The 26,101-nt window shown below is 39.1% G+C and overlaps 1 protein-coding gene across 4 annotated transcripts; it reads right to left on the reverse strand.

Annotated features, from left to right (window-relative positions):
• Nucleotides 1-1,235: 1,235 nt before the first annotated feature.
• On the reverse strand, nucleotides 1,236-26,005 carry mroh1 (maestro heat-like repeat family member 1). Of its 4 annotated transcripts, XM_004568112.5 has the most exons (46): nucleotides 25,847-26,005; nucleotides 25,084-25,187; nucleotides 23,982-24,084; nucleotides 23,694-23,839; nucleotides 22,808-22,939; nucleotides 22,258-22,420; nucleotides 21,382-21,480; nucleotides 21,069-21,220; nucleotides 20,309-20,449; nucleotides 20,023-20,115; nucleotides 18,774-18,852; nucleotides 18,339-18,452; nucleotides 18,043-18,116; nucleotides 17,727-17,849; nucleotides 17,128-17,235; nucleotides 16,740-16,884; nucleotides 16,500-16,540; nucleotides 15,870-16,011; nucleotides 15,571-15,623; nucleotides 15,238-15,345; nucleotides 14,402-14,521; nucleotides 14,166-14,288; nucleotides 13,399-13,545; nucleotides 12,700-12,726; nucleotides 11,312-11,434; nucleotides 11,135-11,214; nucleotides 10,661-10,802; nucleotides 10,425-10,520; nucleotides 9,331-9,435; nucleotides 9,093-9,228; nucleotides 8,768-8,880; nucleotides 8,411-8,563; nucleotides 7,354-7,410; nucleotides 6,994-7,091; nucleotides 6,678-6,843; nucleotides 6,312-6,481; nucleotides 6,058-6,195; nucleotides 5,768-5,882; nucleotides 5,453-5,599; nucleotides 5,310-5,376; nucleotides 5,050-5,171; nucleotides 4,499-4,648; nucleotides 4,240-4,374; nucleotides 3,958-4,060; nucleotides 3,729-3,794; nucleotides 1,236-3,643 (listed from the first exon to the last, which is right to left on the reverse strand). In XM_004568112.5, exons 3-46 carry the CDS (start codon nucleotides 24,001-24,003, stop codon nucleotides 3,567-3,569), a joined length of 4,911 nt encoding a protein of 1,636 aa, XP_004568169.3. In that variant the 5' UTR covers nucleotides 24,004-24,084; nucleotides 25,084-25,187; nucleotides 25,847-26,005; the 3' UTR covers nucleotides 1,236-3,566. The 4 variants fall into 4 exon arrangements, with proteins under 4 accessions (XP_004568169.3, XP_004568167.3, XP_004568168.3 ...); XM_004568110.5 differs by lacking the exon at nucleotides 25,084-25,187; XM_004568111.6 differs by lacking the exons at nucleotides 25,084-25,187; nucleotides 25,847-26,005 and adding an exon at nucleotides 25,708-25,783.
• Between the last annotated feature and the right edge of the window lie 96 nt (nucleotides 26,006-26,101).

The raw sequence follows: 26,101 nt of genomic DNA on the forward strand, positions 1-26,101 counted from the left end.
TTCCAAACACTATCATCTTTTCCACGACCACGAGATGAGTCTTTCGACATGGTTGTTTATGAAATGAGAAGCAACTCATTGCACCAGTTGGGGTTAAACAACTTGTTGCCAGCTGAAAGACCTATGCAGTAATTATCCAATAGGAGGGCTTGTACCCATTTGCTTAGTTAAATCCAGGTGGTTATCTTTTTTTGGCCAGGCAGTGTAATTACATTACTAATTTGCAGACTTATGGACACACATTTAAAAAAAAAAAAAAAAAAAAAAAAAAAAAAGTGGTATTGCAGCATATGAACAGTCGATTACTGGATACCTTAATGACCTCCACAGACTGTTGTGTGCAGTAATTACCTCATTGATTTGTTAAAAAGTGCAAAGATGTGTGAGAGATGAATTGTGGGGCTTCTGTGGGAACAGCAGGAAAAAGAAGACTCACATGCTTGGAGTTGAATTTTCACAAACTTGTAATGAAAGATACTTTTCATTTTTGCCTTTATACACAAATACAGCTCATAATGTTGCCTGCTCTATTACGTGCTAACATTCACAACATTCATTCATATTCAAGTGACTGACTTTGATGTGCCGTCACAGAACTGTCACCACTCTATGTTTTCGTGTGCAGAACACAAGAAGGACCAATGTAATAGAACACAACATGGTTATATTACCTTAAGTAATAATTTGGTAACCCTCTGTTTACATTGAAAACATGTTGAATGATCAGACAACTCAATGAATTTAATGTAATGAGTGAAATACTCATTGGTGGCATTGCTTGACTGATTTTTCAGCGCAGTTTCATCTGTTGTTGGATAAAGAGAAATCGTCATTGAGCTGCACTTGAGGACAGTATGAATGTAACTGTTAACATGCTTCCTGGTTGGAGGCTCATCGAATACACAAGAATATTGTAGCTCTCTGTTGGAGTCATCTGAAGTTTTTCACTTTCTATTCTAAGTTTTCTGCATGATTACGGTGAGTACACCTATGTCACACATATGAAATAAGAATTTCAGCTAAAATTTCTCTTTATTAAAAAATGGTGGCATGTGTTATCTGCACACAGGATGAAAATGTCTCTTTATATAGACAGGTGGGTATCTGCTGGTCTCTTAGCTCAGATTTATCCATCCAGTCTCGTTCAAAGTCCTGAACTCAGTTGATCTGCTGTAGTAAGAGTATAACTCATTTTGAAAAAGGTATTTAAAAAAAAAAAAATACAAAATGACTAGTTATGTTATAATGGGTCTGTTTATTTATTCGTTTTAGATGCACTGATTACCATTGTCCTCACACACTCTATTGAAAACAGACATGCACACATTCACGCTCCAACACGCAGACACATTTGAAATAATCACCATCTGACATTCAGAACATGTTAAAAACCAGGAAGACATGAAACAATCAATATCAGTTGTACAAAGTTTACAACAACAGAATAATACCAACTACCCTAAACCGAGCCATAGTGTTAGAAAGTGCAGGAGGCTACGAGTCCCTGTTTGTAGGGCTAGCAAAAACAGATCCAGGAGCAGCTTATGTATGCGATTAATACATTTATAGTGTGAATGTGAGTATTAAGAGACAAATGTGTCTCAATTGTTCAAGTGCAAAAGTAAACAGGGAAAAATAATGAAGACTTGTGATGCTGAACTTTGGAAGAAAATTAGCAGAGGTTTGCCGGCCAGTTCCCCAAACAGGAACCGCACAGCAGGGCTTAAAAGTGCAACGGAAATATCAGAGGTAAACTTTACAACAAACGATGCATCGCTATCACCTTAATCAGAGTTTCTGGAAATTTCTGCCCCAAAATCGATTTGAATGTGGATGCACAACATATTATTTTCGACTTATTGTCTTTGAGCACATTGATTGGAGACATAAATACTAAGGTCCTGTGTTCAAGTCATTCTCGTATAAGACACTGCTCACACACATATTTACACGCACACCCACATCAGTACCTAAAAGCACACAAATAGAGGCAACAACTGTAAAACTAAACAAGGATCAAGTGCTTTCGAAGTTAGAATAAAGGAAAATCATTAACGGCATTGCTACAATATAATGAGGCTGTAGATATTTGGCATTGGTTTCATCACGTTTAGCTGGACTGTTTGACAAAGCAACACTAGGTTAGTAACCTTTTATTGGCTACAATTGTCTTTTTGACAATTATTAATTGGAATTAAGTTCGTTTTCTAAATAATGTGACACCTCTCAGCGTTATGGATTGATATGATTTTGGCTGGTGTGTTTATGAGGGTTGACACAGGAGGTTTGGCAAAGATTTTTTTTTTCCCCAGGCGATTAACGTGTACGCGTGAGATTAATGTGAAGTTCACGTGAAATTAAAAAACAAAATTAACCATATGCTGATAAAACAAGACAATCAAAGCAGTTTTAAAAGCCTCGGCTGAAGACATGACTGTTACAGCTGTAGAGATGGTAGTGATTTATAAACAGCATCATTAAACAGTGATGGTGAGCCTGGCATTAGTCAATAGGCAAACTCTTACCCAGTTCCCATTACTGAGCTTGAGTCCTGCTGGTTATAGAAACACTAACAGCTACTGGCTGGTTACTGGTGGCTGATTTAGTGGCTAAATGATATGGATTAATTACTCACATCCTCCAGACACACTGTCAACCCTTCAAATCTGATCTGCTCTAGCTCTCGTGCATTTATTTTTATTTTATGCTTCACTTTAAGACATCCACGTGGAACCACAAATCTAATCGATCTAAGCACGTTTCACAGGGTCTTCACTGAGGGCAGGGAAACAGCTCAGCAGTGGCTAAAGATTCAAAAGGTGAGGGGGAGGGTGGGGTCTTTAGTACACCAAAACCAAGCTCACTAAACTGCAACTACCTGTAACGGAGATTTTCTGGAACTAAACTCCACATTCACTGACATGGTCACAAAATGCTGCCATGACTACACACACACACACAAGCTACCAACCACGCTCACGTGAACTAGTCATGTACTTCAAATGTGCAACTTTCACTTGCTCATATATATATCTGTATTCAAAGAAACTATATTTATTCTAAAAAAGTTTTACTCAAGTTTAAATGTATTTTCATGTTCGCATTAGAAACTTCACGTATAATATATTGATCGAGAGAACACAGTGCATCTCGTTGTCGCTGTCACACTGACAGGATGCTACAGATGAGGTCTATCTGTAAAGAGCACAGTTCTGGGTCACTAAAATACCGTTAAGAATCGACTCTTCCTTCAAGTACCAGAGTAAAAGGTGAGAGGGGCTAAATTAAGACTATAAGAGCTAAATGCATCTGCATGTGTGTGTGACTGAGTGTTTTTAGTTTTCATTGGCATGATCATGTGACCGTTTGGTTTCGTACTCCTCACTTCTTCCTCTTTGGTCCCTGTTCTGGTCTTAATGAAAGTCTGCAGTTAGTTTATTTGGATAATTTGAGAATGACTGCACACTGGAACACAGAGTGCTGAATATTTAAAAAAAACAATTAAATTACTATCTATACCGACCACTGATGTGTAAAGGAATTACTAGTATTTGTATGTGTGTGTGTCAGTGGAAGTGTCCCATGGCTTCAGCAGCCTTCACTCTCACAACAGGATCTGGATCTTGAAGCAGCATCACCAAACCTGTAAACGAACGCACACAAATATTAAAACCAGCAAACAAACAGAATGAGATCAGAGAGGAAATGAAGGGATTTTTTCACTTTACCTTTAGTGATGGTGCCCATGTTGAGGTGGGAGTGATGCTCCTCTTGAAGATTTCCCAGCATGAACCCTGATGATGGATACATCATCATCATCATCATCATCACATGTCATCTGTAAACTATCATACTGTAACCTAACTGACACAGAGGCTGGTTTTTATTTGACACTTCGTGCTTATTGATAGAACTTCAGTTTATAATATGGAGTGATCTTTTAAAGTGCAGTGATACCTATAAACATGGCAGCTCCTGCTCTGACCTCAGGCCAGTTACTCTTGAAGAATTGGATGACTGAAATGTGGTAGAAGTTCAGCATGCCAGGAAAGTCCTGAATCTACAGCCCACAAAACACACAATAAGCATCACAAACGAGCATCTATATTATGATTTATTGTAACTTTGCGGTGAGAAAAGCAAACATCAGGACAGAAAGCTGACAAAATCTAAAACTAACGGTTTGAATTTATCTCCCCACATTTAAATAAGCTTAACTCAGACGGTCTCTCAGCTCACCAGGTATTTTGTGAGGTCGTTGATGAATTCTCCGTAGTGCAAGCTCTTATCTTCATGTAGGTGGTTCTGAAACATGGCTGTGATCTGTTCTGATCCCACTACAGGAGCACACACTCGCATCGCATACTTACACGCCTAAACAAACAAATCAATCCACTTTTACATGACAGCATGTAACAGCTCACCCTCTAGTACTAAAGTGTATCTGCAATAAGAGAGAAAGCTGCTGTCACAGTTTGTGTGTGCTTTCCAACTTTACCTTAACCACCTCCGGGTTTGGATCAACCAGGTGTAACAGCAGGCTGACCAGAACATTGTGGATCTGGTCTTTGAACACTTGCTCTCCTGAGCCAAACGTGGACAGGTTACCCATGAGATGGATGGAAGTACAGCGGATGTCATCGTTCTCCTGGTTGAGAGTCAGAAGCGGCACTTAGCATTTTATCTAGACAACTAGAGAAAGTGCATTGCCTGTTTCATCGTCTCATGTAGGTTGGAATGGGAAATTTCACTTTATTAGGCACAGAGGTGTAGGCAGGTAAACAGGTGTGCCTACAAAAAGGGCCCTGTTAGTAGGCACACCTGCTGAAAAGCCACAAACGTACAGGTGTCTCATAAAGCCTCCTTGCGTCTGAATATTTAAAAAGTCATCTTCTCACAGGACTGAACAAAGCTTGAGAAATCTAACTGACCTCAGATGTGAATGAACTTTTAAGAAATATTGATATAAAATACAACAAAATGTTACTTTATTTAGATTAATATTTGATTAATAACATGATACAGGACATATATAAAGACCAAGCTTACACTTTCCAAGAAAGGTTTAATCTTCATGAAGATGTAGACCGCGAGTAGGTGAACGTTTTTCTTGTCAAGGTGGACAAGAACTTTAGACAAGCCTGACATGGCCTCAAGTGTGATCAGTTTACCTGTTTCAGTTTTATATAGAAAAAAGAGAGATCTGATTAATGACTGTACCATGTACGCTTTAAGAAACACTGCAGTGAATTAGATACAAATGTTTATTAGCGTTACCTTTTTTCACTTTTAATCTGCTGTTGACTTACCTGGATCATCTTTCTCCTCCATTCCTGAACTCATGGCTGCCAGCAGCTCCTTGGCATATTTATTCACCTAATATGAAAGTTACATGTGAGTGAGTGTCGTAACAGTTAGGGTGGCTGAGTGCGAGTGCTGTGAGTGTGCGTACCTTTTCAGGTGAGCCCACGGCTATGTTCCCCAGCCCTCGCACAGACAACATGCGGACCGTGCAGCATGGATCTGATATCCTCTCCATCATGTTGTTCATTAACACATCTACTAACATCAGCTCTGTCACCACATGATGGTTCAACAGCTGGAGTCACAAGATAAGACCGTGACAAAAGACATAAAATAAATAAAAAACATTTTATTGTTGTTCTCCTGCTGCTGGCCAATGAAGCTGCTAAAGATACTCATTTAGTCATTTGCAATTTAGATATAACGATAAGAATTGGAGACATGTAATCACTGGGTTTATCACCTCAGAAAAGAAAGCAGTGACAGTGATTCGCTGGCATTCATAGATATTGTTCAGTAATGGACACAGACACTCCACGATTGCAGGCAATCTGGGACCAGCATGCTTAGCCATCGCCCTAAGGACAAGGCAAACAAACGCTTGTTTACAAAGACACCATAGCACATTTAGAGCACATTTAAATTAACATTTTAACTCCTAATAAGACAGGGTTTGGATAAAATGCAAAACAAGGGCATAGTTTTAAAAGAGATTTACAGCTTTACTGATGTGCAACATGAAGATATCTGTACCTTGCTAGCAGTGTCACTCCTTTAACATGTGTACTGGCTTCCTTCACTGCATCCCAGGCGTTATCCTCATCCAGTTTTTTCATCACCTCATCTAACTGGGCTCGTGCTAACAAAATTCTCAGCGCTTCAGCTGCTACCCTGGAAGAGAAGAAAGGATTGGATCCAAAGGTTCACCCACAGAAACACCTGACATTCTAACTTGACAGAGATTTTATTTATTTATTTTATACATTAAAAAAAAAAAAGATGAGTACCCTGCGACGTGGATGGAGGCAGTGTGTTTTGAGTTGCTGTCCTTTGGTGCTGAGACTCCGACGCTCGCTCCCAGTCGCACAGTGAGGCAGGAGAATAGCCGAGGGAACAGACTGACCGCTGGCTCCTGACTCTGACCGTTTAATAACAGCTCCTTGAGACCGCATGTCATCTGAATGACAAAAGTCACACAACATTCACACCCATCAATTATCTATAGTAAATTTACCAAGTTTAAAAACAGCACCAGAAACTAAACACAAGCTAATTTCTTTGTAGTCTGTACAACAGACTTTCATGATATGTGTGTGTCCTGTGCACAACAATTGCATCTCAATTTACATGTAGTGAGTCACTTTGTAACTTACAGCCAGTGGCTGATTAGTAGCCACCTTTGTTGTTCCTCCTCTCATCAATGACTCCTTCTTGTCTACGTAGGGTGCCATGATGCTAAGTTTCTCCATCACCATCTCCATGATCTGATTAGCTACAATGGGGTCTGCTCCCAAAGCCATCCACATCTCACTGATCCAGCTGCACGAACAAATACGCTTCATGTTCACACATGTCCCAGAAAATATCTGTTACAGCTAAAATATGAGCAATTCTTTCTTATATTAAGACAAAAAACAGCTGGCATGTGGTCATGCTGAGGAAGAGGATTTAAAGGTTCTTTATACTTACTTGTCATAAGGAAGTGGTTGGTTGACTAGTGTATTGATAACAGTCTGTAGATGCTGAGAAGCCAGGATAAGTACTGTTTGTCCCACTGCCACTCTCACCTGAACATAATACAATAAAACAGTTATTCTTAGCAAAGCGAGTGAGTTCATTAAGTACCTGCAAGAAAACAAAGTAAGAGAGTTGTGAAGTAAACGGCTCATCATTGCAAAATAGGGCTCAAAGGTATTCTTCTAATTTGCTCTTTGTTATTTTAACATGGGGATAATAAGAAATCCTTTAAATTGTAAATGCTGATAACGCTCAATATCTGAATAATTTAAGTGTGTGATATATGAATTGTGCATTCATGTTTGTCTTTACCTGGTCCTCTGTGACGCTCTGCAGACGCACATGCAGCACCTCCAGCATCTCTGGGACCTACATACACACCAAACAACACAGAAACAAACAATCGCTGTGTTTGGTGATCCAGCAGGACAGCAGCAGGTAAAGCACTTCACTGTTACAGTTGCAAAACCATGTCTGTGAAGCTGGTTACATTTAGCAGGACTTTTGATTTGATGTCATCTGTACGGCCATCAAGATCATTTTAGACAAACACAATCTAACTAAACCAGTAACAGCTATACTTTCCATGTCCTGCTTAATTCTCAGAAATATTTCATCAACATTTCTGGGATGTCTTGACCTAACAGGCCTCTACAGGTCACACCAGATCATGTGAATCAGGTCAGAGCTAAGAGGCTCAAAAAAAGTGGAATTTCCTCCTTTCTTTGTCTTTTTTTTGTAAACCACTTTGCTGTTTAATTCTGTTCTGAATTTATTGCTCACTCATTGATTCAAAGATTTCTTGGCCCTTGGGTTGCAAAGCAGCCAATCTTGAGTTTTTAAATGTAGTTTGTACCTTCAAAGTGGTCTTTAAAAAAAAACAAAAAAAAAAAAACTTTCCCCTTCATTAGGCGTTTTCCCGATCAGTGTTTTTTATGAATACATGAACAAAGACTTTAACAAGGTTTAAAGATTTACAGTGCCGTTTTTTGCAGCCCTTTGGTCTTCTTCAACTCCCAAGACTGAGTGTTATTCCCTTTGATGTTTGAAGGATGCCTACTCCCAGGAGAGTAGCAGTAGTCTTAAATTTTATTCACTTGTAGACAATTAGTTGTTTTCGCGGGCTGAATAACATCCAGATCTTTAGAAGTGCTTGTTGCTGCTTTTCCCTGCTTGGCGGATCGCTCAAATGCCTCTTCTTAAGGTTCTGTGAAAGCTATCCCCCAAATTTGTGAGTAGGCAAATGTTGTATACATTTATTTATAAGGAAATGTCAGTGATTCCAGAGATTTCTCTTTTGCAACTTTATATCATATGCAATGACTGTACAGGCATAAGAAAATGCAACTAAAGGCAGTCCGTGTGTTACCATATCTTGTAGTCCGCCTCCTCTGTTCTTGAGCAGAGTATTCAGAATGACAGTTGAAGCTCGGCAGCAGTTTGTCTGGCTGTCGACAAGCCCTTCAAACAGCATGAACACCAATGTCGTCAGCTGCTGCTGAGGCAGACGCTTACTCATCACCTGATTTCATGCAGGGAAAGATACAGTTACACACACACACACACCTACATTATGGTGGACAGAGTGTGACAGACTATACGCATTACAACAGATAACTGCACAAACATATTGTTGAGTGTCATACTAAAAGATAAAATCCACACTGGCAAGAAAACAAGTATTGAGCACGAGCAATAAAGCAGTTTGCAGCTCTCCTGCGCGTACCTTGGTAAGGTCTGAGCAGGTCTTGTACAGAACTGAGTGGTCAGGGTTCTCCAGCCGATCCTTTAACAACAGCAGAGAGTCCACAGATTCATCCTTATAATCCAAAGAGAATCCTAGGAACAGGGATAGAAATATTTAAATAAGTTTTACACTGACAATAATTATTCACAGTTCAACTCCAGATTATCCAACCCCTGCTCCTTTTATAAACTAATTACAAAATAACAGACAGGGTCTCATCATTGCCTCCTTACCTTTCCCCACTTTATGACATGGTACTTCCTTAAAACAATGTATAAAATGTCAAAGCGTTACATGACTGTACCTTCATATCGAAGTTGTATATAAAGGAGTGTGTGTATGCACTCGACGGCAGCAGCGCGCACGGCAGGGACAGGGTCCGAACAGCGTGGAGACAGGCGGCCCAGCAGAGCTCCAAGGTTGTGGAAAGACACCATGTTCTACACAAAGTTTTGAGTTGTTAAATGGTAATTACACGATTATCCATTGAATTATAAAAACATTTTGTCACCAATATATCTGCCCTATGTTTTTGTGTGTACCTTGACAGTCAGGTTATCCAGGTAGTAAGCCAGTATGTGAGCTGTGGCTGTGATAGCTCGCTCCCTCTCGTGGTCCTGTCCAGAACTCAACCATGATTCAATGTGCTGCACAAGGAAGTCACATCAGAAAACGCAGGTTACATACACTATGGTAAATGGCCTGTATTTGTATAGTGCTTTACTTTGTCCTTTACAAGAGCTTTACACGTACACTACGATATGATACTGGCATGTTAAAGTCAATCATTACTGTATGGCAGTCTACAATACTTAAAGATTTTTATAAAGTTATTTGTGGAACTGGAGTCGTGAGCAGGACTGACAGAAACTAAAATTAAAAGCAGAGAAAGAGCAATTTGTATCATGCACTTAAAACCAGAAATAAATAGTGCTAGAATCACCAGATACCTAATGATACAATATTGTCACTATACTTCACTCACAATATAATATTATTGTACTTTTAACATATGCTGAATATATTCAAAAGCATATTTTGGAATTTATTTTTCAGTTTAAAAAGGTGATTTGTCTTCAAAGTTAAACTATTTCAGTATTTGTTTTACTCTATAAGATAAAGTTATTGCCTTTATTTTTTGTGCTTTAAATGAGATTGTTAAGCAGATCCTGCTTTAGACCCTTCACTAAAACCTGCTGTCAATGCTGGAGCGTGAGGAGGCTGCTGTGACTGAGCCATCAGCGTGCTTTGAAGTAGGAGCTAGCTTTAGTCGAGCTAAGTGTGTCCAGTGTTGGACAGTTTCTCACTTGCATTAAACTGAGTCAACATTATGTCAGGATGATGGTAAGAGAGTATTTAAATTATTTTTCTAATAGAAGTATTATTTATTTAATAGAATATTGATATTTTGTTTCCCTTAATCGATCTATTATCACCATGTAAAACACTGTGATACTATTCTGTATTGATTTTATTCCCCATTCTTCTACTGCTCGACCAAAACTACTAGTAAAGATTTTCATCAGCCCCTTAATCTTATGACAAAATGACCTCATTTATTTTTTAAAAATTAAATAAATAACATATTGAATAGCCAAGTGAAAACAAGAGCATTTGCTGAAGCGGCAGGCTTCACCTTAAAGACATTCTGTAAACCGTCGGGTGTTGGATCTTTAGCCAATACGCTCTTCAGCAGCTCCTGCAGAGCAGCCAGCGTGTCTTTGTACAGCGCCTGTAGAGATCCACCAGAATATATTGACTGACAGCATGACAGCATTTAAAATACTTGGCTACAATGACAGACAAAGTTTGCTATAAAGATCAGAGGTGGTACAAACAAACTACAGCAGATCTCAGTCTATCTCACTTCACCTTTCTCTGCTTGGGGTCGAGCGGCTCCTCTTCTTTAGTTTTCTCTGGAGTGTTCGTCTCAGCTGGCAGACAGAACACACTGTTGATACACACCTTTAGCAAGTCAAAGTTCTCATTCTCGCTCATCGGAGGGTCCAGTGGACTGAGGCATTAAGGTCAAAGATAAAACACTGGGAGATGACAGAGCTTCAGTCACTGATGATTCATTTCACGTCAGCAAAGTGCTGCCTCGTATTTGTCTTCTGTTGACTTTGAGTTCTGTGGTTATCATTTAAGTCTGCAAAAGGAAGTCACCCCAAATCAAAGTTTTACAGTTCATTCAGTGCAAACAGTAAGATTAACTACTACAAACACTCATTTATTAGTAAGCGCTCTGTACATATATTCAGTAGCTGTTAGTCTCTATTATTAAGGGACTTAATTTGTGTCATATTACTTTGCAAAGTTCAGTTTCTTCACTGAAGTGAAGGATACATAAGGTTGGCACACGTGCTCATCACAAGCTGGCGTACTGGAGTCCTCAGTGCATCAGCTTGCTCTGCCTTAATGAAGTCCTGACCAGTGAAAAAAATAAAAGACAAGAACATGTCTGCTGTTCTTACTGTCTGCAATTACTGTGTAACAAGAAGCTGGCCCTTAATTTCCACTGACCAGCATAACAGTAATGAGCTCCTGCTTGCGAGAGAAGATGTAGCCCTGTTTCTTCACACACTCACTGATGGCTCTGGCTATGAGGCCAACACTCTGGATCAAACTGAGCTTCATAGTCAGGTCCTGTATTGGGAAAATGCAGAGATGACGGTGCACAAAATAAAGACAAATGACGCACAAAGACATAAAAAAAAAACAACAAAAAAAAACAAAGAGAGAAAATGATTCGGGTCAAGAGGCAGTCTCCGTTATCAAGAATGAACAAGATGCACTGCAAACCTGTTTTAGCAGACACAACTCTAAACAAAGCATAGCAAAAATAAACAATAAAATACATATAATAATAAATCAGTCAGCTAATTAATTAAATCAATCCAACATGTATATTGCAGATTGATCCTCCATGCCTATGGATGGAAAGAAATGTGAGGTGATCAGTAGAACAACACAACATCTGCAAGCTCTGATCAGTAAGACATAAAAGGTGTTCACACAGCGTGCGAGTCACCAGTGAGTAATGTAACAGCAATCAACCTTTAAGCAAATAAGGCAAAAAGAAAGAAAGAGTAGAGCTTATAGTGAAGAACAGAGAGAGACGGACCTGAAGGTGTTATTTATCAATGTCACCCTGACTAGAACAATGCCGTAAACACAGCTGTTTCTTTGCCCCAAATGATTATAATCACAAGACAAAATGTTAACAGCTTAACAGCACACACATAATACAATATTGTCGTAAACCTGAATATTATTTAGTAAGGACTAATGTAAGAAAGGTGGTCTGCTAGTTTCTTATCATCTGCTCTTTGTAGCTGAGAGCCGACAACAAAAGATAAAAAAATCTTTCAAGCTTTCCTGAAGTGAGTGTGTGAGATATTTTCAGTGATGCATCACTTTGAAGCTACATTTCCCAGAAGTACACCACGGTCCCTTATTGCAATAAGAAGTGATGCTCAATATGGTTTCCGACGGTTCAACAACCAAATTTAGCTGGGATATATTTTAGTCTCATTGCTATTAGGTGATTGTAAAAAAGTTTTAAATTGCATTTTAAAAATCAACATAAACTCCACCACCACACTGGAAACATGTTAGTGATCGATCATACATGAATGCCTTCAGAGGACAGTAAAGTCTGGTGCTCTTGCACCGTGAAACTTCACATGTATGCAGTGAAGCTGGGTTGAAGCATAATGAAAAGGCTGTTTTACTGCACAGCGCTCTCAAATTGAAGACTTTCATGTATGATTTTAGTGACAATATCACCAAAAGTATGCAGATTTTATGCAGAAATATATTAAGAAAGGAGGGTGAGATCAAACTGAAGAAAGAGGAAATGTTAACTAGCAAGGATTAAAGACAAAGCTCCTGGATTCCTGTGACGATACCTTTGTCTCTACTTTAATCCCCAGAACCTGCATAAAGAAAAGGTGATAAGGAATGAGCTCACATACAAACACAGCCCTGATTCCTGCAGGATTCAGTCAAATAAAATGTTCATCAATAAGCTGTTAAAATTAAGAGTTTCCTTGTTCACTGCCTGTAGCATCAGACCTGGATCTTAGCTCAGTTTGCTGTTTTTTCTCTTTCTTCTCATGAACTGTCTGATCACCTAAGTCAGCGGTCCCCAACCTTTTTAGCACCACAGACCCGTTTAATGTCAGACAATATTTTCACAGACTGGCCTTTAAGGTGTTGCGGATAAATACAACAAAATAAAATGATACGACCAAGACAAAAACTGTGGTATTTTGTAAATATAATAATAAAAGCAAATTCACTGTGTAATTGTGTAACTTTATTAGCAGCGTCCTCCTGAAATGCGCCGACAGCATTGAGAGTAACATCCTCCTCTCTGCCCCTTAATGCTCTCTGGTCGCTATGGTAATGCGTAAATATTTCTTTCAAATATATACACCTAAGCCTCAACTCTCGCGGCACAGACCAGACGACTCACAGACTGGTCCCCAGCCAGGGGGTTGGGGACCGCTGACCTAAGTGATGCAGGAGTCTGTGACACCCAGCAACACCATCTCAAACAATGGCAAACTACTAAATCACAGGACTGTTTCTCTGTGTTTCCATACCTTGGTGTTGAAATGTTTACTGATGCAGCGTAGGATGTCCTGATCAATGCGGTTCAGAATCTTTTCTGGAGGGGCGTTCGCAGCCACCTGACCGTAGCACAGGATTAATGTGCTTTTCACCTTCTCCACCTCGACATCATTACGCTCCTGAGGTTAGACAAGAAAGGAATAACCAGCCGTTTTGTTTTTTGTAAAAAAACTGTACAATCAGTATTCATTTTGTTAACCAATAATTTTTGTCACACTTTTTCCTAATAAAAACAAGCTGACAAGGAAATAAAAAATAATGCTCGAGGACAAAAACGATGACGGGATGTGTTGCCACTTTTTGTCAACGAAAAAAAAATATTGAAAATATTCTGCAGAGACAAGATCCAATAAGAACTATCTAAGAGACAGGTGTATAGACGGGTGGGAATATGGAAGTGATCCAGTCAGAAGTAATCTCTGATCTTAAATTAACATATGAGAGGAAGAGAAGAGTAGACATATGGACACATTTGATATTTCATGTCAAGGAAAATAAACAGTGTTGAGAAACTGTCACCAACAAAAGTTGACACTCTTTCACACTTTATAATGTAGCCAACGTCAGATTTGGTCTCATATCTTATGATATTTAGCTAAAACGACAAGAATTTAGATTTTTTTAGAATGAGATTTTGGTCAAAAGATTGTGAACAAATCAAAATTTGACGTCTAAATGAACACTGCTCTACATAAAATAAACATAAGGAAACTTGTTATTTGCACATTTTCCATCGTACTTTCAGCAGGTTAAAGATGCTCGGTGACTTCTTGAAGGCATCCGATTTTCCAAACTCATCCAGCTTGGCCAGAGTTCCCTCCAAGTGGCTATTTGCACACAGACCGACGCCCATCGCCACTCCCTGAGAGATGCAGATGACGGGGATTTAGAGTCAGACTATAAACCTGTGCAACAACATCGAAAGTGACATGAGTTTTGTACGAAAGAATATTTTCAGGTGACAGTTTCAGGTACCTCTCTTTCGACTGCATCATTGTGCCGAGCTGCGAGGAGAACTTCATGCAGCTGTTTTTTGACCAGGTCTTTATTGAAACAGTGTTGGAGAGTCACTCCTATACATCGATACAGGAAGCTCTAAAAAAAAAAAAAAAAAGGGGGGAAAAAAAGGCTCATTATATAAATATCTAAGCAGCATTTTCATATCTTTCTCTCCTATAAGAGGAACATCTGTGATATCAATTATACTATACAAAACATACTAGTTAAGTTTTGTTTATTTTCAAGCTACACCCTTGGTCAGGTGTAACTTTTCAACTTTCTGTATGCAATCAAAAAATATATATATAAATAAATAAATATAAATTTTATGTGTTCTGCTAAGCATTCATTATGTCTGCAGCAGATGACCAAATCAAATTATACCTTGCAATTGGATTGAAGAATGAAGAAATACTTGTGATTTAAGTATGATTCATAATATTAGCATGAAAAAAAATGGACCCATTTAGAAGAAAACAACTTGGTGATTTGGGTGAGATGATGAACGTTTGGCATCAGCTCTCATTGCACAGTCTTGCCAAAATATGCACAAGGAGTACCATGGGCATCATTTTAGTGCTAATGTGTGCTGTGTGAACTGTGGTCTCATATTTGTGATGGAAATCTTAGAATATTGCAGTTTTCTTCTCTTGGAAATTGACAATTTTACTGTCAGAAATTCTGACGTTTTTCTTAGATTTATTACCACCCTCTACCTGCTCCATATTTTTCACTTCTAAATTAAGTTTGCTTTGAAGTCTTAGCAGCTCTGAACTGATTTAATAAACCTTTACTGTTAAAAAGGTACCTACCTTCTCCTCTAAGGCGTTGTTATATGTAGGGAGGTATCTGGTTGATTCAGCTGCCAACTGACATACCCACTTATCATCATCAAGTGCTGTCAGGGTTTTAGACAAGAGCTGTGGACAGTTTTAGCACCGTTAGGATGACTTTGATCAAATTAATTGACTTAAATGTTTTTTGACGAAGCAGGGATCATAACAGTCTAACTATATAAATAATCTAATAATGATGACAACCATCATTCACTCTCTTCCCAAATAAGTGGGACGATATTTTTGTTTTATTCAGCTGAAAATCACTAATGCATTTGAAGAGGGAATATTAAAAATAAACCCACACACCTCCAGTAACCTCTTGTCCCATTCCTTCTTATCCAGACTCTCTGCAGCGGACTCTGTTAAAACCAAAAACCACAGTCAGAAAGCTCTGGCAGCAGCATAGTGAAAAATACTGTGCATGAGGATGACACTCAAGGTGACGATCATCTTTACAAGAAAAAAAAAAAAAAAAAAAAAAAAACCAAGCATGAGAACCCCTGAAGGGCAAAAGTGCCAGTTTGTGTAACTACAGCAAAGCACATATATAGTATAATACAAATAAATGCATAAAATGATTACTGTATGTGCACATATTTTCATACCCTCTAGTACTGTAAGCAGTGGAGCTATTTCTTTGTCCCAGACTGCCTCAGCATTGGGGTGAATGTTAATACTGAGGATTTGGAGGAGAGAGAGGGACGGAGCGCCATGATCTCTGTTATTGAATGGAAAAGCTGCATTCACCTACAAAAACAGATACGTATCATTTATATCACAGATCACATAAAAGACAAACAATTGCAGTAAATCTGTCTAACTTGGTTATTGCTCCGTGGTAGGAGGAGCTAGAGAAAAAAATGCAACTACAAAGAATTTGGGATTAAAAGCCATAGAGAGTGAAACAAACGCATGCACGCACACAAAAAACACACATACAGACTTAACTTTCACTCACAGTATGCATATAACACCCCATCATTATATGCAGATCACACACACACACACACACACACACACACACACACACACACACACCCACCCCCCGGGGATTAAATTAGCATAATAAATCCATGCAGTCCTTTTTTCTTTTTGTTTAATTTTCTTTTTTTTAATTTTATTACAAAAATTTTGCTCCAGCCAATTATTAGATGGGATGCTTGGCAAGCCTTTATTTGAATACTGAAGATGCAAAAAGGGAATTAGGTTTAGCCGATGCTTCTATATTTGCTTACCAGCAGTCTGATCATCAGTGTTTGTGGAGATGGTAGATTGACTAAAGGACAGAGATGAGACATGTTTAGGTTAAACTGATCATTCAGAACAAGAACAAGAGACGTAAGAACAAATTTCAATGCTTATAAAGTTATTTATAATATTATTTTTTCCACTTCCACACACAACATTTCAACATAGACCCCTTACAGCACACTGCTTTCCACACGTTACATAAAGAAGTGTCTATAGCCATGTACCTTCCCGTGTAAAGTCGATTTTGAAGCTGGGCTCTTGGTTATTTTTCTTCTTGCTGCCCAGCACTATGAGACTTTTACAAAGAGGAGTAGTGGCATTGCTGTACTGTGAAGGGGTCAGATAAAACAGCAACTTTGGCCACAGTACCTTCAAACAAGAAAACACACATGTTAAATATCACAGCAAAGTTCTTAAACGTAACACTTTTAACTGACTAGTAGTACAAATCAAATTTAACTGACCTACACTACTAGTCAGGGAAGTTTCACACATGCACAGCATAAAATAAAGACATAAGAAACACCTGCTGCTAACACCGTTTCCTGAACAACACATGTTAATATATATACACAATATTTATCAGATCAGACTGGTAGAAAGGGTACATACATCGGCTAGTCGTCCAACAGTGGTAGTGAGGAGATGAAGGGTGTTGTCACACATTGACCTGAGTGACTCGTTAGTTACCTCCTCTGGATCTGTGGGCCTCTGACTCCGCTGAAGACACACAGAAAAGGGCACAGGTAGTAATACATATTTTACTTAAAAACATCTTTGCTGGTCCTTCTGTACAGTTCTTCCTTAATCTGGGGTGCTAAAGTCCTCAGGTTATCTGTGAAAGGACTGATGTTTCACATCTGCAGAATCTGTCATTTTCAGCTCCATATAGTTCATTAATCTTATAGACTTTAAGATAAAGTATTAAAGCTCATTTGTGAATTATGAATTGTGAATGATTATGAATGTCTGGGCATTAATGGGCTTGTTTGCATGTCATCATTCATGTTTGCACCTTAGATTTTAATCACATGGAAAACAGAAAATGATATTTGTTTTTACTGTTACCATTTTGTACATTGTGTACATATATACAACAAAAAGCCACCATACTAACACACACATACAGCACTGAAAATGCAACTAACAGAGAACTTCCATACAAATCAGGAAAAAAAAAAAGGGGGAAATGAACACAAAAGGAGTTGTACCTGATACGTGTCAGGTAAAGCACAATGTTGAACTATGAATCGAACCAGTAACTCTCCTCCCTCTAACTCCAAGTAGCCGTGATGAGCCATGGCACTGATCACTTGGACCACACGCTTCTTCACCTGGGAAACAATGACATCATTGTCTAAACAACTAAAAGCTTAAGGAAAAGAGTAAAACACAAGAAGAATATGTTCATCCATCTAACAGCATGATAGTCAAAAAAAATAAAATAAAAAGGTGTGTGTGTGTGTGTGTGTGTGTGTGTGTGTGTGTGTGTGTGTGTGTGTGTGTGTGTGTGTGTGCGTGCGTTACCTTGTTGCTGTGGTCAGCCATCGGCTGTCTGATGCTGGCCAGAATCAGCAGCTTCTTGCTCTCCATAGTAGAAGCTGTAATGCACAGGTACTAATAAAGGCAAAGTCTTAAATAATCAAATGAATCAACACTTCTATGTATGCACACATAGATACATAAATACTATCACGTGATTTAGGTAAACTGAACAATTTGCTTCTTACTTGTCTTGAAATGTCTGTGTGCCGTAAAACAGGCAAGTGTGTGATCAGGGAATAGTGTGTGTCATGCTTGGAGCTGTTATTGTATTTCCTTACTGGAGGAGTTGATGAGGTGACGGAGGACAGCCAAGGAGCCCATCCTGCTTCTCTCATTACTGTTCTCCAACTTCTGAAGAACAAACATAACCAGGCGATCTGGGAAAGAGTTCGCTAAAGGGAGAGAATTAGAAGTTTAAAAAAAATAAAATAAATACATTTAAATGTGAAATGCATAAATTGACACAGATGTAATAATCAGGTCAAAAAAAGGCAAGCAAAGCAAGACAGAGGATAAGAGCAGTCCACAAACTGCCACAGTTAATGCAATTATCCTGTGGTGGAAACTGGGTCTAACACGCTAATGCACATCTCATTACTGCTCTTGTGACTCTCCAGAGCTAAACCAGATAGAAAAGCTTGACCGGACAACATTCAGCTGTCACTGTGCACTCCACATCAACATAAGAAGAAAAATAAAAGTAAAATTAGTACCAATCAAACTGAAGCAGCGCAGGACCTCATTGTGGTTCTTGACAGTAGGAGGGTTACTGTAGTCAACAGGGGCAGACACCTGGTAGAAACAAGGGAAGAGCATCATGGTGTCTATTCTGGTGACTTAGTTACATCAGGAAAATAATGGTCGCGGTAGATTAGATTATTTTAGATGTCATTAAAAATGGCTCACTATAACACAATTGTGCTACATGTCGCATTATTCTAAATAATATTTTTACCATTACCTTTATCCCTTGTATTAAAACAGCTGTGATAATAACAGCGTATGTGTTATTCAGCATGGATAAAATACAGTTTTCTAATTTGGTTTCTGTGGCTTCGGGTGTCATGGGTGCAGATGTGTGTTTGGATCAGTGACAGCCAGGAAATGTATATCTACCTAATACGAATCACTGCATTTGTATATTAAAAATGGGACTGATATAATTTTACATAACAAGGACTCTGCTCATAATCTACAAGTCAGAGTGCAAATCAAGCAGCTAAAGGCAATAAAACATTTGTATAAACGCTCTCCTGCAGCTGTATCATATATAGGGATGATGGTGTTCTCCTGCTGCTGAAGAATGGGAGAATATTAACATGAGTTCATTTTTGCATGGACCAGTGCATTTTTGAAAACCATAATAAAAAAAATTAACAGTCTGAGCACATGGTCTGTTTTTACAGCACAAAGTCACATGTGTTTATTGTTTTTGAAAAGCTTCATGTGCCACCACTTTCCCACTTCGGGTACACTTCTCAGCTGAAAATAAGAACTGAAAATGTTGTAGGAACACATTCTTAACAGCAACATGCACTTTTAAGCACCGTTAAATATTACATATATAAAATGGAGGGAAAAAAAATTACAAAAGGAACTGTAACAGACACTGCTGCTGTAACATTATGCCATCACATCACATTACGTAGTTGAGGTGAAATTTTGCAACACGCAGGCATCAGGCCAAGTGTCAGCTGAGTCACAAGGATGTGAAAATGTGTGACCTCAGTAACAGTTACGGTCATTTGATTCATCAACTAAGAAAAGCAGCACAGGTGAGCAATTCGCAAGAATTAACCCAGTCCATTCATTCACAGATTTGTGCTTTCAATACCATAAGTAGTTCAGCACCAAACAGAAATACTGAGAAACAATTCTTCTAACCATTTGTTTCTCATCAATACACTACACAATCAATGATACCAATTTATTACCATGCAAAGAAATGCACTTAAAGTGTACCTGTTGGTGCAGTGCAAAGAGCAGAGCTTCCAGTTGTGCCTCCAGCACCCTGCTGCCCATGTTGACAGATGCATCTAGGACTTGGCACAGACTCTGTTTAGAAAAACAAAACAGGTACACTCACGCAAAGGCTCAGACTCAGTTTAAGATGCACTTCTACTTAAAGCCAGGACAGAGTTTAGAGATGCTCAGAGAGTAATGGTCCTCCATTTCCTTACATAAATTATACTTTCTACAAAAACCCATAATAAACAATCCCTACACTGATGCATCACACTGTGCCCACCTTGCTAATGATGTAGTGCTCGTTGTTTTTCTTGTACAGGGACAGGATGGCAGGAACAAGTCTGGGAATCTGTTCCTCCAGTTTATCGCTGGCCATCAGATGACACATTGATCCCACCGCCTCAGCCACTGTCAGCCTCAACTGGAAGCCAAACAGAAAAGAAAAGTCAGAATATGAGGTGATAGAGATGACAAAGATTAGGTGAGTACTTGGACATATGTGTAATAAGAATGACCTTCACATCAATAACCTGTGATTGAATAAATATTAGTTCCCAGAACAAGCCTCTTTCTGAGATAATTTAACTAAATACTCTTCTAATAAACAGTTGTATCTTCCCAATTGTGCAACAAACGGTTTAATTGTTTGGTTCAGTAACACAGATTAATATAGAGTCAGTACAAAAAGTAAAGATGTCACCCTCTTCTAGTTGAGTTTTGTGACTCTCTTTTGTTGACTAAAACAGATTGCACCTTCCAGAAAACTCAAAAAACATTTTTTTGGGAATTTCCCAATAAAACAGTGTCTCTCCAGGATAGGAGAGTAAATTACACCAAGTGTTCTCTCTGTGAGAAAATTAATTTAGCTTTTATCATTTATTTTTTTATTTGTCATTGCAGCTTTGGATGGCTTACTTCTGCTTCCTTAATGATTCAGCTTCCTTCAACAATGCCTCAACCCATGACTTCTTGCAAAATGTAGGTGGTTTTTCAGTTGTATAGTCCACTGCATTTCATATCATCTTGCACGATCAACCTACCTTGGGCTCTCTGCTTTGTAACCAGTTATTGAAGAGGATTTCAAAAGCAGCATAGATGTCACTGGAGAACGTGTCTTTTCTGACTGAAGGATCTGGAGCCTTGTCTAAGTTGGCCAGGTACTCCAAGATACTGTCGCTGAAATGAGACAGAGCTGCAGGGAGAGAAAAAACAACAAAACAGGAAACAGAAAAGCCGTGTGACTGTAAAGAGCAGGCAAAGCAAACACGCGAACATCGTGAAGCTGCACTTTTTGTTTGGTTTGTTCAGTCAAAATCTAAGAAACCACTGGAAAACAGGTCAGGTGGTTCTTACCAGAAGAGAAGACCCACTTTATGTTGTCCTGTTTTGCCATGCTCAGCATGGGTAACATGGTTCCCAGAATAGCATTCAGAAACGGCACCATGCCATAAACTAGAGAACAGAACAGATTACACATTTATGGCACGCTTACATTTCCCTCTTCCTCTATAACAGCAGTGAGACATACATTGGCATTATTTTTGCACTATGAGACTAATTTTTATACAATAATTCAAATGGATTTGTCTATCAGTTATTTGGCTGTTACCACAATAAGTGACACTCAGACATGAGTAGTTCAGACAACTCTGATTATTTTTCTTTTAAGTTATTCCAGATTTCATTTTATGGAGTTTGGGGAGAAAAAAAACAACAACTTCATTCATGCCATAAAACACATGCTCAAATTCAAATGTAGGATTAGTAACGTCAGCCGCACTTTAAAGGCCCTTTAAAGACTGACAAACTCTGTTTAACTACCTGACATGCTACTTTGGTAGCTGCCATACTTGGAGCACAGACACTGAAGTTCAGGGCTCTAAATAAGTTTTACTAATCCATTAGAAAAGTACACATCAGCTCAGAAGTTTTGAAAAATATCTTACTGCTGCCAGTATGACTCCATACTTAGTGGAAAAAATGAGCCCTAATCATTTGTAATCACAGAGTGCTCCTAAAAAACAGAGAGAAAGAAAAAAATCCTGGTGTTGTGCAAAATCTTTGACCTGCAAGTGCTCTTACTGGACAGGTTTAACAGGTTCAGCTTTTCTCAGCAACCGCTCAATTCCTTTCTTCTCAGCCAAAATCCTACCCTGGCCTGCATGTGGGCTTCCTTAAAGACAGACTGCACATTTTTCCTTTCATGTACGCCAGTAAAAATGTCCTTACCATTTGAATCAGAGAGGTTGGCCAGTGTTTGAACTACAAAGAAGTGAGGCAGGACCCCTGGCTGGAACTTGCTTAGTATCTCCTCCATGATGTCATTGATGTGCTTATTACCCACCGCGACCAAGATATTACTGGCTGCCTGCTGCCAGTCTGGGATGACCTCCTGAATCAACCATGAAGGCAGAACAACAATGAAGAGGATGTAAGAAAGGGGCCACACGAAACTGTATGACTAAGGCTTTTAAGATATCTTAATCAAAACTCAATCATGTAATGTCCACACTCTTAAAAAACACAAAAATCAATGATTAAAAGTAAATATTCTACCTTTGTCAAAGGAGCTTAGAAAGAAAAACATCTGGACTTCTTTAAGTTTCTTGAAGACGTTACACCTCTCAGCTTCTTTAGCTCTAAAGAAGAAGAACTGAAGAAGCTTCTCAGATGAGAGGTGAAAGGTCCACTTAAAGAAGTCCAGATGCTTTTCTTTCCAAGCTCCTTAGACTACGATGACCTGGGCGACTGAGAACCTTCACAAACATAAATAATTTACCTTTGATCGAGTCATTTCATCTGAGGCCAGGGAGATAATACTCTTTATCCTGGAAGGACTGATCTCCTCTATCCTGCAGCTAACAATCAGCTCAATAGTCCGAAGAATCACAACTCTGTGGCTCACCACCAGCTACAGAAGAAAGATGAGATGAAGAAGAGGAAGATATGAAGAGGCGATATAAAAGCATGGAGAAAAAAAGAGGACCACAGGCTGGTCTGCGATGGAATAACATCAGTCACTATGCCAATAAGCTCTCCGACCACACAGAAATCAGCCTTCATTTTGATGTCAGTACAAGCGTAAAATCTGATGACTGCATCTCCCAAAGCTGTGTTACCTTGTTGTCAAAATCTGTCCATAGAAAGGCAGAGCTTCCAAAATAGCCTTTGTGGTAGTTTCTGTTATAGTATACGTCTCCCTAAGCACATTTTAGCATGATGATACTGACGGATTAATAAGATGAAAACAGTATCAGCCTCACTGACAAGGTCATTAACATAAAGGAGAACAGGAACACAATGGAGTGAAACAGGAAATTAAAATGCTACAGGAGCAGTTAATCTGAAACATAACAGCATGACTCTGTTTTCTGCTGAATGTCAGGGACTGCCTTTAGATAAGCAAAGAATATATCACCAAGAACATTTTACACCATCTAAATTTAAAAAAGCCAACTAATGAACTGAATGAATTCAGTGGCTACAACGGTATCAAAAGTCTCTGCATCTGTGTGCGGGAAAAAAATGCAGAAAAACAGGCTCAAAATAGATTTAACAGTCCATATTGCTTTTAAACATTAAACGACTTTGCAGTTGTTTTCTTAGTTACGTAATTATGGCAGACTTTCGTCTTCCTAAGGACTCTCACTATTCTGGGTTGTTACCTTAGGGTGTTTCAGGAGGTAGTCCTGACACATGGCCAACACTCGGTCTGGCTGCTGTTTTCCCAGAGTCAAAATAGACTTCCTGACTTGTTCCTGGACTTCTGAGTCTTTATCGGTGGCTGCATCAAGAAGAGCCAGGGTCACCTCTGAAAGGAAAACACAACCTCAGAAGCATATCGGAGCAGAAAAGGAGTAAACATAAGTGGATGGACAACATTTCAGAAAGCTGAATTGACCAATGTCAAATACATGTGGCTTAGCCTTCAGTAGGGAAGGGAAGAGACTCACGTTCAACATCCGTCTCATCCATGTTGGACAGCAAGGAGCTCTGGCTTCCTGGAGCCAGAGGCCAAAGAGGGGTTGTTTCTCCTGGGATACAGATGGGCTAGAGCTACCGAAGACAGTATACAGTATTTACAGTTAATACTGTTCTTAATATTGCCATTTTTTCATTGGAAATAAACTGCTGTTTTGACTTGGGAGCAACCAAAATCATTTGATTCATTTAAAATGTTCATACTACCATCCCAGTATGGATGTTCCTTTATCAAATATGTGCAGTAATGTATGCAAAAACATGACAACCAGGGGTTAAAGTGGGTTGGAACAATCTGAAATAGCATCCCACCGCCTTCAGTTAATGATTAATTACATCTGATAGAGAGGTTAGTGCATCTTACTATTGAGTGAGTTGTGCTTGTTTCCAGTGATGGCATGGAGACACTTGCTCAATAATAAGAAAACAATGACATCCCATGGTTCATTTACATCTTAAACACATCCCTTTTTCCTTTTCATCCCTGTGATGCAATTAATGGTGCTGATTTAAATAAGGTTTCACGGTAGTCTGCATCTAGTTAGTGCCACAGAAGAGGTAAGAAATGATTTTTAATGGGGAAGTATTGTAAAAAGTAACTTTAAAACAGCTCAACAAATATCAACAAATGCACAAACTATATCCGTGCAGTGTGTTGCAAAATACATCCGTGAGCTAAATGCTCAGTTGCTTTTTTTTTCCCAGGGAGAGGAAAAAAATGTTAACATGCATCACTGACATATGGAGAAAGATGCCAGAAAGATGAGTTATTTATTTTTAAAGAATGGGATTTTCACATGCTGAGCAGTCTCTGAGTTTTAAATCAGATACTGGATTATGCATGATGTGTTGTTGAATTATGTTTTTGCCTAACATTTTGCAAATGCTTACATGAAAATATGGCAGTAGGCAGTTTACTGCATGCTACACTGGTTAGTTTGCAGTATTGTTATCAAGTTTACAGAGAATTAGTATGTTGAACTGAATATATCTTGGGTACTGCTAATGGGTTACATGAGTTTATATTTAAGGTGATTAAGTTGATGCGGATTAGACTCATTCACCGAAGTCTACCTTTTACTGTCTTAACATCTGCTTATATCTTGTTGAATTCAGGTGGTTAAATCCATAAAGAGCAGGGAATATCGGAGTAGCATGGCAGTTCAGCTGATCACAATCTGCAGACAAAGAAACATCTACTGGACATCACAGAACACATTTTTATGTAACTTACTTCTAACTCACAGTAATTATTTGGCCCTGCTGCAGCCAATCTTTGTGCCTTCACCTGCCAAATCTCAGTTTAACCTCTGATTACAACAACTCACGTAGACACAGGGAACCTGCGGGAAGCTACCTGAGAGCAGACAGTTGATTGTGACCTCTGTGACAAGTTCACACTGAGACACGCTAACACCTATTAATGAGTTTAAGGCTGTATTCAACCAAAAACTTCCACTATCTGGTCAATAGGACTTAACTTTTTATCAGTCCGCCACACCTGCTGTGCTAAAGGGTTAACATAACCAACAACTGAATCGTTGCTAGCTCGTTCAGTCATTTATTGTAATTTTACGTTGATTATACCATAAAGAACGATGACATTGCAAGCAAACACACCGTGTGGGCTAAGCTAAGTAGAGTGCCTGAAGTGAAGCCACTTATACATGAGTGAACTGTTAAACCTTTAGCTTTTACCTGCTTTGGTGGTGATGCTGCTGTCGCAACCTACTCAAGAGTCATTAGTGTGCTAACCTAGCAGCAGCTGCTGCTACGGAAGAGCTACTAGCCTTCTTATTGAAGCAAAACAGCGGCCTTTCTAATATAGCTAACTTACCAGCCGAGGGTCTGCCAAACAATAATCTCTCACCCCACGGTCAAGTCTTATCTTGGTTTAAAAAACAGGCTTGCGTATCCGTGTCACAGTTGACGTTAGCGCCTGACTAAAGACTGCAGGTGTAAACACGCTTGGTCATGTGCTTTCAGTCAGCAGGAACGCATCAGGCAGGGGGCGTGGCTAGCGTGCAGACCTGAAACACATAGAGCTGCCACTTTCACTGCTACCGAGAGGTATCGAGACTTTGACTTGCTC

The sequence above is a fragment of the Maylandia zebra genome, linkage group LG11 (assembly GCF_041146795.1).
Source record: "Maylandia zebra isolate NMK-2024a linkage group LG11, Mzebra_GT3a, whole genome shotgun sequence".
Classification (NCBI taxonomy): domain Eukaryota; kingdom Metazoa; phylum Chordata; class Actinopteri; order Cichliformes; family Cichlidae; genus Maylandia; species Maylandia zebra.

Bases quoted from the DNA above. Each gene is read 5' to 3' on its own strand.
- mroh1 (XM_004568110.5), bottom strand. From the start codon at position 24,003: ATGGATGAGACGGATGTTGAAC. The intron at 15,346-15,570 runs GTGTGTGGGTTT...AACTGTCCACAG, and splicing joins GGGACAAGAGGTTACTGGAG to CTCTTGTCTAAAACCCTGAC. The intron at 7,411-8,410 runs GTAACACACGGA...GTGTGTATGTAG, and splicing joins GAGGCGGACTACAAGATATG to GTCCCAGAGATGCTGGAGGT.